General features: G+C 62.5%; 1 protein-coding gene across 3 annotated transcripts in view; it reads right to left on the bottom strand.

The window, feature by feature from the left end:
- The window catches only part of SEPTIN9 (septin 9), a 113,804-nt gene that overhangs the window by 51,001 nt on the left and 46,630 nt on the right, over nucleotides 1-16,173 (bottom strand). Inside the window, exon 1 of one of the 3 annotated variants that reach the window (XM_040989872.1) lies at nucleotides 11,396-11,741. The exons of the other annotated variants lie outside the window; for them this stretch is intronic. Coding sequence (XP_040845806.1) covers nucleotides 11,396-11,450 — 55 coding nt within the window. The 5' untranslated portion in view covers nucleotides 11,451-11,741. Of the gene's footprint in view, nucleotides 1-11,395; nucleotides 11,742-16,173 lie in introns of those variants that run through there. 3 annotated transcript variants of the gene reach the window in all.

Raw genomic sequence — 16,173 nt, forward strand, 5'->3', positions numbered from 1 at the left:
CCGCCTTTCCAATGAAAAAATAATAAAAATAAATCTTAAAAAAAAAAAAATAGATGCTTGGAGCAACGGAGGTGGGGGGCTCAGCAAACAGTCTGCTAGCCCGGTGGGTCAGCAGGCAACAGAGGCAGAAGGCTCAAGGCAGAGGAGGCTCCCCTCCTCGGAGGGCCCCCCAGCTGCAGCCGCCACGCACCTGGGAGGGCTTGGGCAGAGCAAGGACTTGCTCACCACCCCCTCCCTGGCAAGCCCGCAGTGGGCCAGGCAGTGGCAGGTGAACAAACCGTCTCTGGCACCGGCCTCTTCTGTCCAGGGCTCCAGCTCAGGGTGGTGAAGGGTTCTAGTCAGTCCAGGCTGGCCTGAGGCTGAGAGTCACACACACACACACACACACACACACAGAGGCTGAGGGTTATACACACACACAAACACAGGGGCTGAGGGTTATACACACACACACAAACACAGGGGCTGAGGGTTACACTGCATCTCAAGGCCCGCCACAAGCTACCCAGGGGTCCACCTGGGGTCCCAAAGTTAGGAGCAAGTGGCTGAACCATCCCCCAGAACCACGTGCAGGGGCAGAGGACCAGCCACGACATCCTCGAGAACTAGGGCTGGTGGCCCTAAGAACATTGCCCTTGTCACGGGCACTGGCGAGTAGGGGTTATCTCTAGACACAGGGCAATTTGTCCAGCCACGCCAAGCCTGGGGCCTCCTGCCCCCCAGTGGGAGGAGGCCTTGGCCTGGGTACTGGCAGGATGCTTTCTTCCCTCCGTCACTGGTGCCCCAGGGTTCCTGTTCACCTTGGGATGTTCAGATCTAGCTCCTACCCTGTGACTGGATTTCCCAGATCGTCCAGCAAGCCCCCACTAGGGACCTCTGCGCAGCGTCGGGCACAGCTGCCCGCCACATTCCTTCCAGACTCAGAGTGCCAGCAGCTGGCCCTCGGGCTCTACGCCTCCTGCCCCCTGAAGAAAGCCCTCAGGCCACCTCGCAGCAAGGACAGTCTGACCCCACCAGAGGCAAGAGGCACGGGCGTGCCCAGCCAACAGGATTCCAGAATGGCAGGTCTCAGTCCCAACTCGGGCCAGGCTAAACCGCTAAAAGGAACGCTCATGTCCCATTTCAGAGGATGTGGGCTCCATTCCCAGCTCTTGCACACCTGGAAGGCAGCAGATGGCAGCACAGCACGTGGGTCCTTGCCACCCACATGGGAGACCCAGCCCAACCAAAGCTGGGGACGGACCAGTGGATGGAATATCTCGCTCTGCCTTGGAATATGCAAATGTCCCTTCTCAGAGGCAACGAACAAGCCACCCTTGGCACCGGGACCTCAGCAAGAGGCCTGAGGGGCTCAGACTTAGGACCACTCTGCCTTAGGACCAGCCCTGATCCGTGACAAGGCCACCCACATGGGGACGAGGAAAAGAGGGATGGAGGACGCCAGCCAAGGATGCTGTGGCCTGGTGGCAACTACCACAGACCACCCCCCAGAGCCCGGCTCCGGAGGGAACCTCCTCTGCCCACAGCCTGGCCTCGGACACTGAGAGCAGATGTGGTCCTGCTGCTGCAAACTCCCCACCCCACCCCAACAGCTGTCCCAGGAGACGGAGGACGGCGGGATGAGAGAAGGCGGCCCCGAGGCTGCAGCGTCAGCCCCTTCATCTTCAGGGCTCTGCGGCTTCTGAAGCCACTTCCTGCATATGACTCACCAGTTCTGAGAAGGGGAGCCCGTCCCCTCAGCCCCCCTCGGCCCCTGAGCAGCCCATATCCCCCAGTCTGTCACTTCAGCCACTGCATCCTGGCTGGCCCCCCGAGCTGCCCCCACAGTAACATGCACTGGGAGCCAAGAGGCCCCACCTTTCAGCAACTACCCAGGCCACGTCAGGTGCCCCATGGCGCCTCTGACCCTCCCAAGCAGTCCCGGAGGCTCTGGCACACAGCCGCCCGCCCTGGCTGTGGCCAGCACCATCCCAGCCAGGGTTCGGGGTGGCCATGGTGCTCCGAGTCCAAAACCATGGCAGGCACCATGCACTGGGGCACCTCCTGCTGCAGGCCAAGGGGTCGGCTGCGTAAGGATCAGACGCTCCCCGGGGTCAAAGGTTCCCTGAGAAATGGCCCAGGAGGTGGCCAGCTTCTGACAGGACCAGTGCTACAGGCCACACAGACCCCAAGAGGGTGGCTTTGTGAGTTCCAGCCACACATCCTCACCCCTACCCGGACGCTTGTGTTCTGGCTGGGGGTCAGAGTGCAGTCTCTGTACCCCACACCAAAGCAGGGTCCCCAGTTGCCCTAGCTACCCACCCCTACCCCTCCTCCCTACCCCAACTATTCCAAGTGACCCTGTCCCCCACATCCCCACCCACCCCCCATCCCCTCTGCCCTGCATACTGCTCCCTTCCCCTCCCACCTGCTGGGGGCAATGTTGAAAGCACTCAAAAAATGTAACACAAGGAGCCCACCCCAGCACCGGGGGCACCTGGTCCAGGTGGAGGTCTCCATTAATCACACTGGCAGAGGGGCCCCCCAGGGCTGTGAGCTGCAGCCTAATTACAGGGGCCGATGACCCCTGGGAGCAGAGTTGAGGCTGCGGTCAAAAAGCAACACCCAACAGCCAGCAGCCCCCCAGGGCCTCCCGCCCAGGGAGGGGGTTGGGGGCCAGTGCTCAGGGACGTGGCCCAACGCTAAGGGTATGGACGACACAGGCCCTGTGTGAAACTCATCACTCGCCGAGTCTGGGAGGCCAGAGTAAATCCTCCTCCCGGGGTTTTGCAAAGGCAGGGAGGGGCCTGCCACATGGGAGAGGCCACAGATGCCGAGCCAATTGGAGACATCCTGGGAGACACCAGGAGACACCCAGCAGAGTGCATGTGGCTCTGGGCCAAGTAGGAGCCTGGGCTTCTGCCACCGCCAGCCCCAGAAGCCACACCCACACTACACAGAGCAGAGCCCCCACCTGCAGAGAGGGGCCAGAACAAGCCAAGTGGACGCTGAGAAAGCCGGCGGGGCAGGTGCAGGTGCAGGAGGGAGGAGGCTGGCCTCCAAGCCCAAAATGCACTGGGCTGTCGTCCACCTCCAGGCACATCCCCAAGGCGGGCCGCGGCCACCAGCACCTGAAGACTAGACCGGGAGGGGTCCTGGCTTCCCCAACACTCACAACCACTCAGTCAGCAGAGGGGCTTGCCCCCACACCACGGGCAGACACAGCCACAGGCTCAAAACATCCAGGACTGCTCCTGCCCCACACCCACCCCACTCACCCAACTAACAGTGACCCACAGTGGCCCCAAAGAGCCTGCTCAGCCACAGCCCCTGGCATGGGTCAGCCAAACGCTCCAGCCCCTGGGTGCAAGTACCCACCCACCGTTCAGAAGCAAGACCTGTGATCTGCCTACCACCCACACCTCACCCTGGGAAGCCCCCGGCAGCTATCCCCAGCAGCTGCAGGGGACATTGGGTAAGAAGAAGAGGGACAAAGAATGGGTGCTGTGGCCTAGCAGGTTACACAATATCAGCTTCTCCTAGGGGTGCCAGTGTGAGTCCCAGCTGCTCCAGTTCCGGTCCTGCTCCCTGCTCGTGCACCGAGAACACAGGACAAGTGCTGGGGCCTCCGCCCCGACATGGGGAACCCGGAGAAGCTCCTGGCTCCTGGCTGCAGCCTGGCCCTGCTGGCTGTGGCCATTTAGGGAGTGAACCAGTGGATGGGAGAGCTCCCCTCTCTCAGTAATTTAATAACTTCAGAATTCCAACCCTCAGGTATCCGGAAATGCCCAGCAGGGAGCTGAGCCCCCAGCCAGAAACCAGGCATAGGACAGGAAGAGTCATGGGGGGAGAGAGAGGCCTTTTCTTAACTAAAAAGGGAAAACTGTCCCATCTATGCCCCACCCCAGCCACCACGCAGGTGACCCCTCCGGCCCCAGTTTCCTGGTGAGGAACAGGAAGGGCTGGACTGGGAGGTCCCTTCCAGCCAGAGCACGGTCACTCCATGGGGACCATGACAAGGTCGAGTAGCAGCTCTCAGGCAGCTTACTGCTGGACACAGCTGTTCCCAAGACCAGGCAGTGCAGCTGTGGTGGGCGTGGCCGGTGGGTGGGCGTGGCCGGCCATGGATGAGGCAGGGTCAGCCTGGATGGGGCGTGGCCTGTCGTGCATGAGGCGGGGCCAGCTGTGGATGGGCGTGGCCTGTCATGCATGGGCGGGGCCAGCTGTGGATGAGGTGTGGCCAGCCTAGCTGGGGCGTGGCCTGCCGTACATGGGGCGGGGCCAGCCGTGAATCAGGTGTATGTCTGACTTTCCAATAAAAATAAATCCTTAAAAAAAAAAAAATCAGGTGCACCACTCTTGGGCCCTCCTTGTGAAGGAAGGCACATCCTGTTTTACAAACCATGGGAACACCCTGAGGAGGCATCGCTATAAACCCACACCCCATAGCCACCCTTCACCAGCCTGCCTAGTGCCTGGTCTTTAGTCCTGGGGGGTTCACACAGCAACCCCGAGGGTGTGCTGCCCCACACCTGCACATCTCATGGCTTGGAACTGCTCCCCGACCCTGCCAATATTTCTAGGTCCTGAGACCCCAGGGCCGCCCCCAGCGCCCAGGCAGTCCTTAAAGGACAGTGTCCAGTTCCAACTGGGGCCTGTGTGATCAGCGGTGTGGCCATCCCATGCCCAGGTCCTGCGCCGTGTCCCCTGCTCTGGCTTCGTGCACCTGCTGCAGGGAACAGTCAGGAGGCTCCCCACTCGGGGCAGGAGCCTGGCTTAGTCACTGCTGTCGCCCTCCCTCCCCACCAGGGCCTCACATCCTGCCTGGCACACGGAAAAGGGTTAGAATCTGCAGCCGTCAACATTTCCTGCACCCATAGCGACTCACCCTGGTCCCCACTGCACGGATGTGGCGACAGAAGACACAGTGCTGCCCCCAGACTCCCTCCCCTCTGTGCCTGGCGCCTCCGGCCTGCGGGGCCCCACAGCCGCAGTCCCTAAGCCAGGCTCAGTACCCCAGCTGCTCTCACGGGGTCCAGCTCCTCTCCCGGGCCAGCAAGGTCCAGGAGTGAGGCTGGGGATGACTAAGACACCTGGCAGAGGCAGCACACAGCCAGGGCTTGGCTGGCACGCAGTAGGTGCTTGTAGAAGGAAAAGTGGCTATTAAAAAAAAAAATCCATGCTGTGTCAGAGACGGGGCCCCCAGGCGAGAGGGAAACAGCTGGAAGGGCTGGGATTTGGGTCAGAGACAAAGAATGCAAGAGGGAGGGAGGAGGCAGAGCGACAGCTGCCTCCAGGGCAGCTGTTTGCTGGAGCCATCCTGTAAACCTCAGGACAGACATGAAGACCCCAGAGCCCCGCAAGCAGGCAGAGCCAGCTCCTCACCAAACTCCTACCACCATTCTTTTGTCATTTGGGGGGAAGCTAAGCAGCCTTTTCTCTAGCTTCCCCAAATCAACAACAGATCCCACCCGGATGCCTCATGGCTGGGCCCCTCACGGACACTGGGGTGCACCCCAACTGAGCTCAGGGAACCTGCAATACGAGAGGGGGATCCCAAGCCCCCCTCTTTCCCAGCACAGTCTCCCCCTTCAGGCTGTCTGTCACTCATGCAGGCACCGCCCTTTCCTCACTGCCCGCCTCTGTGCCTGGGCACCTGAGCCAGCTGTGGGCACCCACGGGGCTCTGACACAGGCCTTCGGAAATGACCAAGGCATCTGACCCAGATCAAACGCCTGGAGAGCCTGCCCAGCAAACTCCAACGCTGATCTCCTGGGCAGAATTTGTCCCTGTCTACTGCGGGCATTAGGGTGAGGGGCTGGGGGAGGCTGGCACCCAGCTGTCACCCACAGCCAGCTGCGGAACAAACACATGGGGGATGTGGCAGTCGCCCCCAGCTTGCCCGTCTGGGAGTTTCTGGTGCATACAAGGACCCTGGCCGTCCTCCACCCCAGCCGCCCCATGGAATGTGGGCAGGGGGAGCTGGGCAGAGGGATTCTAATACTTCATGTGGAACTAAAGGAAAAACTCCAAACCCAACTCATGTCCAGCATGCGGACAGAGGCAGGGGACGGCAGGGGACAGCAGGGAACCGGGCCTTCCAGGCCTGGTCTGCAGCCAGGAAAACTTGTCCTGTGTTGTTGTAGATAACATCGGTCCCCAGGGGACACAGGGTGGGGGCTGGCCTGCCCCTCCCAGGGAAACTGCCCACCCACGTGGACGGCAGGGCCTGGTGTCCCTGCTGGGAGCCTGCTCCCTGCACTCGGAGCGGGGGGGGGGGGGGGGGGGGTCCTGCCTGGAGATCCCAGTGTGGCCGAGCTGCTGGCAACTGGGGACCACAAACCCCCTTCATTTCAGGTCCTGCCCAGAAGGGCCCTGGCAAAGCAAGCCAGAGCCCAGCAGGCAAGCGCTCTGAGCCCCGGGGTGCGTGGAGGGCACTGCCAAGCAGGGAAGCAGCCTCCCCATTGGATGTCTGGACTGAGGGCAAAGGTCAACCGAGGGCCTAAGGGAGACTGAGGGACAGCCAGGCAAGGGAGGGGCCTTGGGACTTGGTCCCGGCCCTCCCCAGGGAGCTGCAGCGGGCTGGGTCTCTGGGGGTGCTCCACGAGAATGCTCCCCACTACAACCCAGTTCTTCCTCTCATCTCCCATTTGAATGTCTGGCACTGGCAGCACTTTGGAAAACAACACATCAGATAATTCCGGATTGCCTGCCTGGAGTCTGAGCTCTGTTCAGACCAAACCAAAAGGCCTGAGCCCAGCACTGTCCCCCTAGGGCGGGGTGTCCAGGGGCCAAGTGTGGGGGCTGCAGGTCTGGAGGGAAGGCACACCCTTGGGCTGCCAGGCCGGGCTCAAGGCAGATCCCCAGCACGCAGCTGCACGGCAGCCCCAAGGGCCTCCAAATTTGGGAAAAAGCAGGAGGGTGCTACAGAGACAGCTGCCTCACCCAGAAGGAGCAGGGAGCCCGGCACTCTGGCTTTCCAAAAACCAACAGGAAAAAAACAATAACACCACTTGAGGCCAAGCTCCCACCAACCACAGTCCCATGGGGGAGGGCCTCTCACAAGCACAGACCTGCCCATAGCAGAAGGGTGCCTGGACCAGCCCCACAAGCAGGTGGAGTTTGGGGTCGAAGGCCAGGAAGTCCCTGGCTCCCAGAGGACAAGAGCTCCACGGCCGTGATAGTACTTCCTGGGTGAGGCCGGCCTGCTCCTCTCCACCACTCCTATGTGAACACCTGTTGCTGACCCCAGGGGATCAGGCCCCGGGGCACCACTTTTTTCCAGCACCAAGTCAGTACCCCCACGGCCTCCACCCTGGTCCAGGCTCCCCAAGCCCCTGGTGGTGTGGTGTGCTCCAATGCCAGGCCCAGGTGAGCACGTGGCCTAGCCAGCATTGGCCTTACCTGCCCTTGTTTGCTCCACTAATCCAGCTGTGAGGCCACTGCACCACACTTGAGTAGGCGCTGGCATAGGACACTGGGGTCAGCAGGTACCCCTGCCTGACCCATCTCCCCGCGGACAGCCAGCCAATATGGTCAACCGAGCCCCGCCACCATCTCCACGGTTTAGCCACACAGCACGTGCCTGGGTCACCATCAGCACTTGACCCCGCATTGGGCACGTGGCCCACCCATGTGTGACGCTCCTAGGCAGCAGCGGGGCTGGGCCTCAGCAAGGCCAACGCAGAGCACTGCCACGCCCCCAGGCAGACTATCAGCCAGCAAGAGGGCAAGAGGTCCCCCTCTCCGGCTGCACCAAGGGAACCCCCACCCAGGGAAATGGGGGCCTGGCAGGGGTTCGACCAGCTCTGTTCCACAGTGGGATGGACGGGCCCTTGCCTGGGACCGCCTGCCACCCAGGTCTCGGGCTGGGTGCTGTTGATGGCATCTCAGAACATCATAACAGACTGGAGCTGCTGATACAGCCCCTTAACACAGAAGGAACTGGGGCGGGGGCAGAGACTTATCCAGAACCACACAGCTTCCTTATGCAGAATACATGCAAACCCAGTAGGCCAGTCTCTCCTCAAGGGCCAATCCCCAACCCCCAGAGGGGCAGCCGGCTCTTGCCCCTGCCCACCTCTCCCCAGATCCCCCGTCTGGGGGCCCCCAGCCCAGGTGCGAAGCTGATCAGGAGGCAGTAGATGTCTGTCCATGGCACTGGACTCGCAGCACCACGTAGGTGGAGTTGGCACACACACCTGAAACTCAGCCCCAGGGCCCTCTCCCCTCCAGCCAGGGGCATCTGGTGCAGGGTGGTGAGCAGGCAGAGCCGCAGCAATGGTCATGACCAGCTCTGTCACTGGCACCAGCTCCTGTGTCCTTGTCCTGGACATGTCTGTGATCCCCTCCCATCAGGAATCCCCCAGCACACTCTGCTATGCTGTGTGTGCTGGGCTGGAGGACAAACTCCAGGACTCAGCTGCAAGGTCTCCCCACCACCAGGTGTCTGTCCCCGCTCCCCAGCTCGGGGTCTGAACACCTGTACTCCGACTTCTAGCTTTCCTCCTGGACGTGCAGCTCTGGCTTGAGCCAAGAGTGGGTCGCCGGCAGGCAAGGGGGCAGCTTCTGCTACAAGTGTGGAGCTGTAATCGTGTTAGCGATAAGGGATTTGGCTGTGTCTGTGAAAGAACAAGCCGACAAGACCTCCACCGAAGCAAGGGCCACCCTTCTTGCCACTCCAATGCGGAGACAGCGACAAGGACCGAGTGGCTGCCATGGCCAACTCCAGGAATACCTATGCGGGAACCGAAGCTCTCAGTGCTGCATCGGCAAAAGCACTAAACAGTCCGGGGAGGAGAGGAGGCTCTGCAGGGCCCCAGAGACCAAGACCAGCCTCGAAGGGCGACCAAGTGCCGTGCAAGTCCCGACAGAGAGGACACAGCTAGAAGATGTACTGAACCCAGAGCCAGGCGAGCACGACAGAGAAACCAGGTGAGGGGCACAGCAGGGGAGCTTCCAGGGAGGGGAGGATGCCCTCGGGAAGGGCACCCACTCCACAAACCCCCAACCCTTCCCTCTACCCAACTACCAGCCCCAACCATTCCCAAAACACTCACCCCTCCTCCCCATCCCCGGGCGTTTTAAAGTGAGCGGATGGCTGCTCCACCTGTCCGTCCGAGCCACTGCGGCTCAGCCCCAGCCAGGGGTTTTAGGGAGACCACCCACCCTCCCGGCCTCGGGCCCCAGGGTCCCCACCCCACCTGTGCAGCTAGGAATAGCTGCTTCCTTCCCCTCTCCTCCTGTCCCACCTACCTAGCACCAGGTGGATGCCCAGGGCACAGGCAGCAGTTCCTTCACTCCCAGCCCCGGGCTGGCACGGCTAGCCTCTCCTGGCATCCTGGTGTCCCTTCCCAGGCCAGCTCCCTCAGGCCGCCCCCACTGCCCCTGACCTCAATACTCTCCTCCCTCCTGCACACGGATTCCTGCTCTCCCTCAAGGCCAGCCTGCTGGGTCACAGCGGCTCCCCTCAGCCAATGCTGACCTTTCCCTGCCCTGCTGTGGAAGCTGCGGGCGACAGCCGGCTCTCCTCCCCGCCCCCCTGGGGCCCCACTTCCAGCCAAGGCTGCCCGCTCCCACAGGCACACGTCCCCAAGCTCACAGAGCACCAGGGAGGGGCACCTTGCCATGCTCACAGGGGTGGTGCACAATCCCACATGCACATGTGAGCACACAGATGGCTGGCACATGCACACGTGTGCACTGGAGGAGCCCGGGGAACGGCTCTGGATTCAGTCCAGGCCCCTTTACAGGACAATGGGGTGAAAAGAGAGTGACACACACGGGGCGCCAAAAATCCACAGCCCTACTCCCCAAGACTAAGAACTCTCCCCCCTTGGAGCCACAGGGCTGCCCACTGCTACAGCAGGACAGTCTCAATGAGGCCATTGTTTGGGGCTCCATCAGAGGTCAAGAAGCCAGCCGGCCAGGGAGGCAGCCCAGCTGCCCCTCCAGGCAGGGGCGCCGCGGCTGAGTTACACACACACACATACACACACACACACACACACAGGGTGCCCCGCTGCCACTGAGACCCCAGCTTTCCTCCCCAGAATGCCAGGGCCAGCACAGTACCTGGGCCAGCCACACAGAGCCTGCAAATCTAAAGGGGGGCAGTTGGCAAGGATCTGAGGCATGCCCCCCAGGGCAATGAGGAGGAGGAGACGCAGCTGGGAAGACCCCAGGACAGCCTTACCCCAAGAGGAGGGGAAGGGGCACAGCCCTGCCCACTAGGGCTCTCCCGGTTCTGGGTGGAAAGCGTTGGAGGCTGCCCTGGGGCTTTCCACGCACGCCGCTGAGGACAAAGTCCAGGTTGCGAGGTAAAGCTTCAGGCTTCGCCCAGCTCAAGCCAGCCGCGGCACCAGACACTGCCCGCCCCTCAGGACCTCCGCCAAGGCTCTGGACCCCATCCCAGTGACCACGGGGGCAGTGGTCTGGGGCTCCCCGAGGAGGGCACGGGGATGAGGGCACCTGGAACGCCCTCCAGTCCGGCTTCTCTGCCTCCCCGCCCACCAGGGTAGCCTGCCTGCGAGCCCCTCCGAGGGGCGGGGGCTCCCGGCCGGCAGAGGCAGGCCCGCCCCTCGGTAACGCGGCCCCAGCAGTGCCAGAACCATTGTGTGCGCTTCCCTGGTCGGCGCTGTATCCACTCCCCAGGACGCAGGATGCGGAGCCCCGCCGCGCGGCGGTCACGAGGACGGACACGCACGCACACCGACCCGGGGAGCGCACGCCAGCCCCGGGCTCCGCTCCGCGCGAGACGCTCCCACGTCTCAGCACTCTTGGCAAACACTTTTTAGAGGAAAGAGAGAGCCAGACCGCTGTCCCTGCCCGCACACAGGCAGGCCCAACTCCACGGAGGGAGAGCAGATGAGAATGGGGGGTCACGGCCGTCCCCGCCGCCTCTGGGCCGCGAGGCCGCGTCCGCCCGGGCGTGGCGGCTCGCCTCGGCCCGGATTCGGTTCCGCCCCAGCCCACTGCTCTGGCCTGGGGGAGGGGAGCGCCGGTCACCGGGGCAGGACACGGCAGCCCGCTCGGCCCTGGGGCCTGGCGAGAACCCGCCAGCCGGCCTCCGGGCCTCCGGAGCCGCCGAGGAGCGCGGGCGGAGCGAGCGGCGGCTTCCGAGAGGGAAACTGCGCGCCCCAGATGTCGCGGGTACCCTCTCCCGCCCCTGCGCCCGCCAAACACAAACAACAATAAAAGGAAGGAAGCCCGGGCAGCGAGCGCGGGGGTCCTGTGCGGGACGCCGTCCCCGAGGGTCCCCAGACTCGGGTCCTCCACGTAGGCGATGCCCGGCGCGGTGTCGCGGGGACCGGGGTGGAGGACGTGCGCCTCGCTGTCGGCGCACGGGCGTTGGGGAGGGGGGTTCCCGCGCCAGGCCCGCCCAGAGGGTCCTCCCCGCTGCGCGTTCGCGGCCCACCTTCGAAGTCCGAAATGATCCCGTCCAGCTGCGCGTTGACCGCGGGGTCGGACATGGTGGCTGGTGGGCAGAGTGAGTCGGAGGGCGGCGGCGAGGAAGCGCCCCCGGGCGGCCCGGGGCCCTGCGCGCTGGCTCGGGGCGCCGTGCAGAGCTCGCCGCCGGAGCCCCGCGGCCCCCAGGAGCGGCTGAATGAATGGGGGAGGAAAGGCGGGCGCCGGCCCCTCCCCGCGCGGCCGCCCCCGCCCCGCCCCCGCCGCCCGGGCGGATCAGGTTCCCGCACCCGCGGCCCGGCCTCCCCGTCGCGCGCACTGGCTGCCGCGGCCGCCCGTCAAGGCCGAGCCAGGGGGCTGGGGCCCCGGCGGCCGCACGCGCGTGGGACGGGGGTGGGGGGCACAGGCCAGTGCCGAGCGCCCGACCCCGACGCCCCCTCCTCCGCCACCCTCGCGGACGCGGCTGGGCCCCTCCCCCCGACGCCCCGCCGTGGCCAGATGTGGGCGGATGTGGAGGCCGGGCCGGGGCCGCGGGGCGGGCACCGGAGGGCCAGGAGCCCTCCCCTCCCAGGGCGCGGGTTCCTCCTGCGGGAGGTTTTATTGATGCAGGCAAACAAAGTTTGCTGCCGCTACTGCCTCGTTTGTGCGCACGCAGTCCCTGCAAGGGATGCTCGCCGCGCGGCTCGGTGGGCCGGCAGGACCCTTCTCCTTGACTCAGTCCCCGGCCTGCAGGCTGCACAGGGAATGAAGGCACGGGGCCAGAGAGGGGTGGGGGCAGAGAGAGGGGAGGACCGGGAGGGCACACCCACGGAGAGAGCCAGGGACCATGGCCACCTTTTCAGCCAGGGTTTTCCGGGAGACCAAGCTGGGCCGGCCCCTGGTACAGAGAAGGAAAATCTGAAACGAGGAAGTGAGGAGAAGGGAAGCTGCCCCGGGGTGCCGACCCCACGGGGGGGGGGTGGCTTTTCCGTGCAGGCCTGGAGTCCCTGCGCTTCTGCACCCAGGCAGGCCAGTCCCAGGGGCTGAACACAGGAAGGACCCACACCCACCAGGTGCAGCACCTGCAATTCAGGAGGGCTTCCTGCGCTCACCCTTGCCAGGCCAGCCACCCTCCTCCTGCCTCTGAGGCCAGGGCGCAGCCCCACCCACCCAGCCTGTGTGGCCTGGGAGGGCGCCCTCTGCATCTGCTCAGATCACTGCCACTCCCCTGAGTTTCTGAGAGATCCCAAAGGGGCCGGGAGAGAGGCAGGGAGGCCCAGGGGCCCTTGGTGCGCTGGGCTGCTGCCCGGACTGCCGCAAAGAATCAAACCCTTCCTTCTTCCAGCATCGTGGTCGCTCCCGCCCTCATGCTTGGGATGTTTGCAACTATTTTCGACCCAATGAGTTTGTGGACCCGGGAACTGCAAAACCACAGACGTTTCAGGCACGTGCACACCCTCATCAGTCCACCCGGGGAGCTAGTGCTGTCGGCAGTGGCACCCCAAGGCCTCCTGTCCACCCTGCAGGGGTGTGTGTGCGCGAGCATGCATGCATGCATGGGGTAGGGGTGCAGTCAGTCCCTGAGAAACCCAGCCCCAGCAACTGCCAGTCCCCAGACCAACATCCAGCCTGGACCACAATGCCTTCATCATTAGCACCTGGCAAGCATGGCCATGCTACACACTGGCTCTCCCCAACAGCCCCAGATCAGCCCCGAGACCACTCACTATGCATTCCTTCCCAACACACACACAGCTGAGCCAAGCCCGCTGGAACTTGCTTCCTCAGGGTGCCTGCGGTGCTGAAATGCTCCCTGTGGGAACCAGAGGACCATGGTGGAAGGGAGGGGACCCCGAGGCCAGAAAGGGTCCCCACGCCTGCCTGGCTCACCCTGAGCCGGCCCCCCACAGCTGTTTCCCTTCCCAGCAGGTAAGAAGTGCCAGGCTCCCTCAGGAAACCCATCCTGGCCGTGGAGACGCTTCCGCCAGGAAGCCCACCCTTGGAGCTAACCAGTGGCTCCAACTGGACATCACTTGTTTCCTCTTTGCTTTTCCGTCTTCAGAGACTATGGGAAACAGCTGGGCCCTTCCCTGCCCACCCGGTTCCCTGGCCCAAGCTGGGGGACAAGCCTGTGGCGCACTCCTTTCCCAGACACCCTTTCTCCCAGCGGCCCCATCCCCCAAGGCTGTCCTCTGCTCACCCAGGTGCTGGGTCCCCTCCAGGATCCTGCTCCTCTCCCAGGCCTGAGAGGGACCCTGGGCAAGCTGACAAGCCACAATGGGAGGGAGCACCAAGCTGGCAAGGGACAAAGCATGAGGCCACCAAAAGCTGCAATGGCACAGTCCTTCCAAGGACCCAAGAGAAGGGCTCACCTGCCTCACAGGTACACAGGACCTGTGGTTGAAGGGAGACCCCAGAAGGAGACTTGTCCACTGGAACCTCAGAAGGCAGCCTAGGGGGGCCTAAACTCAGTGACCAGTGTCCCTAGAAGACAGCAAGGAAGGCACCGAGCTCCAGCTGCAGCTGGAGGGACACGACGCTCAGGCTGGTATGGGAAGCCAACACTGCCTGAAGGTGGCTACCTTGCAGGGACCGTGAGTTCTCATGTGACGGACTAGGTAGGGACAAGTCAACAAGCCCAAGGCAGGCCTGTTCCGTCATAGGAGAGGCAGGCTGTCCCGGCCATGATGGACGGATGGACAAAGCCTCCTGGAGCACGGGAAAGGGAAGGAGGAAACGGATGGGCGGAAATGGCCACCAGGCAGGCCAGCATCATCTGTGACCTGGGAGCGCCCAGGTACAGCCCCGGGGGAAGTGAGCCCAGGGAACACAGGCTGGGCCGTGGCTCTAAGCCAGCCCCACAGAGCCACCGCCAGCCAACATCCTTGCAGGCAACAGCTTCAGAAGGGCAGAGGCTTTGGGGCTCACCTCCACATGGGCCTGACACACAACAGGACCTTGCTCAACTCCACAGCCTGGGCTCAGCCTGGGCTCTGGCAGCTGCCAGGCCAGCCCCAGCACCCCAGGCTCCCCAGCCCCCATCTCAGCGAGCGGCACCATGTTCGCGTTGTGGAAACCACCCTCGGATCCTCTCTCCATCACCCTGCAGCCTGAGCAAGCCTTGAGCAGCCCTCCGCCCAAGCTAACATCCTCACCCTGTCTTCCCACCCCCATCTGACACCCTGGGCTGCCTGGGGTCCCACACCCCAGTCAGGACTGTGAAGAGCAGTAACGGTGGACACAGAGTTTCCAAATGTATCCACATCCGAGAAGTGCAAGTATTGCTTCCGTTTTAAATAGACTCCCTTGCAATTAATTCATATTATACAAAATGTAGCATTTTCCCCCAATGAAGCAACACATTTTTATCATAGTGAAATGGCTAACAGAGCAGGTATTTGGCTCAGCAGTTAGGACCCTGCTGGAGATGTCCCTTATTGGAGTTCCCAGTCTGGTTACAATTCAGCTTCCTCCTCATGCGAACCCGGGGATGCTCAGGTGAGGTCACAAGTACGAGGGTCTTTGCCACCCACATGGGACATGATCCAGATTGAATCTGGGCTCCTGCCTTCAACTTGGCCCAGCTCTGCTCATTTAGGGAATGAGCTAGTGAATGAGTGTGTGTGTGTGTGTGTGTGTGTGTGTGTGTGTGTGTGTGCGCACGTGGCATGTTTCAAGTAAAATAAAATGGAACTTGGTAGAATTCTAGGCACAGGCACCGTGGCACAGCATGCTAAGCGGCTGCGTGGCACGCCAGCATCTCATTTGGACCGCCTGACATCAAGTCTCAGCTCCTCTCCCAATCCAGCCTCTTGCCAGGGCTCACCCAAGGAATGTCCCAGGTGAGGGTTCGAGGACCACCCCCCCGCCTGTGCATATGGGAGACCCTCACGGAATTTGATTCCTGGCTTGGGTCTGGCCCAGCCTCAGCTGTTGTAGGCATTTGGAGAATGAACCAACAGATGGAAGATCTCTCCATAGCTCTGTCTCCCTCTTTCTGTAATTCTGCCTTTCAAATAAATAAACTTCAAAATGCAGCTAGCTGGGCAGCTAAGGTGACAGCAAGTACAGGCACCTTGGCATGCGCCCGCCACCACCACCAGCAGTCACCGCCAGAACATCTGGTCTCCTCCGATGGAAACTGTCCACAGGAGAGTCGGAACTCCCGCTGCTTGATCCCCGCCAGGCAGCCCCGTCCTGCTTCTGCTTAGACCCACTGACCTCTCTAGGAAGTGCAGGAAGCGGAACTGCACAGCTGTGCTCCTTGGCGGCCTCGGGGTCCCCCAGGGAGTGGAGCGCCAGTTTCCTTCCTGTAGGAGCTGACCAAGGCTCCACTGTCCTGGAGCACACGGGGTCTGCGCCTCCAGCCCTCAGCGGACACTGAGCAGCCCCCAGGTCTGGCTGGCATGAACGGCACGGCAGTGGGCACACAGGTACACACACCTGTCTAGCCCTGCTTTTAATTCTTGGGGATCTGGAACCAGAAGTGGAACTGCTGAAGAGTACAGGGATTTCCTCTCGCTTAATTTTAAATGGTAATCCATTTCTTGTTTTAAGTGTTTTTTACAACATAATTTAATTTTTAAGCCTCTTTTTTTTTTTTAAATAAAAAAGACTTATTTGCTAGGCAGTTACAGAGGCAAGAGCACTCTCCCGTCCACTGGTTCCCTCCCCAGGTGTCTAGGCCGGGCTAAAGCCAGGAGACTCTCTGGGTCTCCCACGTGGGCACAGGGTGGAAATGGAGTTGTTACAGAGCTGCTGGCACTACAGGTGGCAGCCTAACCAGCATGCCACAGTGCCAGTACCAAA

The sequence above is a fragment of the Ochotona curzoniae genome, unplaced genomic scaffold (genome assembly GCF_017591425.1).
Source record: "Ochotona curzoniae isolate NIBS_2020 unplaced genomic scaffold, NIBS_Ocur_1.0 contig_523, whole genome shotgun sequence".
Lineage (NCBI taxonomy): Eukaryota > Metazoa > Chordata > Mammalia > Lagomorpha > Ochotonidae > Ochotona > Ochotona curzoniae.